Here is a 3,046-nt window from a genome sequence, read left to right on the forward strand (position 1 = left end):
CTTACGTGAGCTATCTAAAATAGGCAAATTCACAGAGACAGAAAGCAGGTTAGTGGTTACCAGCAGCACCAGCAGCAGAGGGAGGGGAGAATGGGAGTTATTGCTCATGAGGACAGAGTTTCCTTGGGGTGATGGAGAAGTTTTGGTGACTGATAGTAGGGACGGGTACACAACATCATGAATGCACTTAATGTACATTTAAAAAACTGTACATTTCAATTTCATTTAATGTACACTTTTTAAACTGTACATTTTAAACTGGTTAAAATGGTAAACTTTATATTATCTATTTATTACAACAAAAATGCACAAAACAACCAGGCATATTTAATTTTTTTTTTTTTATGCTGCAAAAAGCTTTATTGTTTCCATTTGGTCCAAGGCTTGAGACAGGGCTCCAGGGTGTTAACAAGCTGCCTAGTGGCTGCAGAGAGGGGCTTCAGGCCACCCTGATGTGAGGTGGGTTCTTCAATAGCCACTGGTCTCCAGAAGCTCCTAGTCGTGCTTGAGGGTGAGCCTTTCGAAGAGACACTCGCCCAACCCAGCCTGGGGACCAGCCAGCCTGCGGAGGTTGGTCCGGTGGTCACCCATCTTCTTGATGAGTTTCAATTCCTCATCTAGGAAGTGGTTCTCCAGGAAGTCACAGGTGTGGGGGTCTCCGCGGGCAGAAGCCAGGCCACGCAGATCCAACAGGGCTTGATTCAGGTTCTTCTCTATGAGAAGGGCGGCTTCCATGGCGTCCTGGGTTTTACCCTACTCATCTTGAGATGGCGTCTGCACGTCCAGGAAGAGGGCGTGGCCGCCACGCTGGTTTTGCAGTTTCAAGAGGCGCTCCGTGCCCTCGCGCTTCTCCTTGGCCAATTCGCGAAAAATGTGACCCACTCCCTCCAGGGCCGCATCGTCGCGGTCGAATTAGAAGCCCAGAGAGATGTAGGTGTAGGAGGCCCGCAGCTGCATGTTAACCAGGCGGTTGATGGCGGCCTCCATCTCAGCAGAATAATTCTGACGAATCTGGGAGCTCATGATTGGTCAGTAATAATAAGGAGTTAAAAAATGGTGGCTGGTCCCGGTGATTGCGGACAGCTGAGTGGCTGACTCTGGAGGTTGCGACTGGAAAAAAGGTTGGAGGGTGGTCCGAGGCTGGAGCAAGGGGCGTCCCTGGGTCTGTTCCGTCCAAGCACTGTTGAAGCAAGAGACAGATCCGCGGGGCCGCCAAGAGCACTTCCGGCATATTTAATTTTTAAAAAATGGGTTCAGTTCAGTTCAGTTCAGTCGCTCAGTCATGTCCAACTCTTTGCGACCCCATGAATCGCAGCACGCCAGGCCTCCCTGTCCATCACCATCTCCCGGAGTTCACTCAGACTCACATCCATCGAGTCCGTGATGCCATCCAGCCATCTCATCCTCTGTCATCCCCTTCTCCTCCTGCCCCCAATCCCTCCCAGCATCAGAGTCTTTTCCAATGAGTCAACTCTTCGCATGAGGTGGCCAAAGTACCTAACCTGCCTCTTGAGAAAAAAATGGGTACATTAAACCAATGGAATACTCCCTCTGTATGTGCTGTGTGTGTGTGGGTGGGTCAGTGGGTGGGGGACAGGAATGGGCAATGAGGATGAAAAGGAATAGAGAAAATAAGTATGTAAAATCCAGGGAGCTGGGATCAGTGGTGGTAACAGGTCATGGACAAAGGAGGGTATTAACTTGCTGCTTTGAATTTGAGGTCTAAGAAATAAGCATGCAAATTCACCCTAGAGACAGAACAATGGATAAGAAGGCCCCAGATACGGGGCCACAGGGTGGGCAGATAGATATCCACTGTATTATTATTCTTGGTTTATGTCTGAAATTTTCATAATAAAAGTCAAAATAGTGAAACTTCAGGGCTGGAATTCATAGAGTGCAGGGAGGCCAGGGGACTTAAAGTCAGAGACTGACCCATACCCACTCACTTTCTCGCTTGTGCATTAGTATTTGGACAGAGTAACAGAGATTTGATCCAGAGTTACCTGGTCAGGAAAATGGGTCTAGTAACACTCTACGCCAGGTGGAGGGTGTTTTGTGATTTGTTTTTATGCATGGCTACTCTGCTTCCTCCAGGGGCTGTGGCCAGAAGCCATTCAGGGAAGCCCATGGTGAACGGCAGGGCACCACGTCAATACAACGTTTCAATGTTTGAAAGAGGGCCCTGCGTATATCCTGGTGGGCTTCATGGAGGTGGTGGTGGCATTTCACACCTTGGCCTTGAGGATACATGTAAAGTGGACAGGTGGAGAGAAGGAAGGATAGGACCAAAACACTTGGCAGCTGGAATTAAAGTGACAGATGAGGGCAAAGAAAAGGCTGGACTGGGAGGGAGGAGGGAAGGGGAGAAAGGAAGCAGAGGAAGAGGGAAGAAAAGGGAGTGGCTCACGGGAGGGGCCTGGTCCATAGGGCACTGCCAACCAGGCTCAGGCACTCATTTGTTGATTCATTCACTTGTACATTCATTCATTCAACATGTATTGAGCCCATGTATGTACCAGACTCTGTGCTAGGGAATAGGGATACAGCAGGAAGCAAGCCAGGGTTCCTGCCCTCGTAGGGCTGACATTTACCAGGAGACAGATGTTACAAACAAGTAACCATAAAATAAAATAACCTCCGAGGGTGACCATAACCTCAGTGCTGAAGGAACGAAACAGCGTGTAGGGGACCCGTTTGTTTGGGGTGGCCAGTATAGGCCTTCAAAAGATGATGTTTAAGACAAGGCCTGAAGGACATGAGGGACCAGCCTTGTGAAAAGCAGGGGACAACCCCTCTAGGCAGAAGGCACAGCTGCAAGTCCCTTCTGGTGAAGGAGAACTTCAGAGATGGGGAAACTGGTTGCCATGCTGACTTTCGGCCTGGCAGCATCAGGTGCCTCTGCTCAGATATCATATCCCTTTTGTCTTAACTTTACTTCCAGAAAGTTCCCCAGCAGGATCTCTCAATCCATTACACAAATGGGGAAACAACCCCAGAGAGGGGCTTCCCTAAGGTTACAGCTTGCCCGCGGGGGAATCCGGTT

The 3,046-nt window shown here is 49.4% G+C and overlaps 1 protein-coding gene across 1 annotated transcript; it reads right to left on the reverse strand.

The window, feature by feature from the left end:
• Window positions 1–339: 339 nt before the first annotated feature.
• LOC120864406 (ferritin light chain) lies at window positions 340–1,219 on the reverse strand. The gene has a single exon (XM_040241466.1). It carries the CDS (start codon window positions 733–735, stop codon window positions 496–498), a length of 240 nt encoding a protein of 79 aa, XP_040097400.1. The 5' UTR covers window positions 736–1,219; the 3' UTR covers window positions 340–495.
• Between the last annotated feature and the right edge of the window lie 1,827 nt (window positions 1,220–3,046).

Source organism: Oryx dammah, unplaced genomic scaffold, assembly GCF_014754425.2.
Source record: "Oryx dammah isolate SB20612 unplaced genomic scaffold, SCBI_Odam_1.1 HiC_scaffold_5, whole genome shotgun sequence".
Taxonomy (NCBI): Eukaryota; Metazoa; Chordata; class Mammalia; order Artiodactyla; family Bovidae; genus Oryx; species Oryx dammah.

Bases quoted from the DNA above. Each gene is read 5' to 3' on its own strand.
- LOC120864406 (XM_040241466.1), bottom strand. From the start codon at position 735: ATGGAAGCCGCCCTTCTCATAGAGAAGAACCTGAATCAAGCCCTGTTG.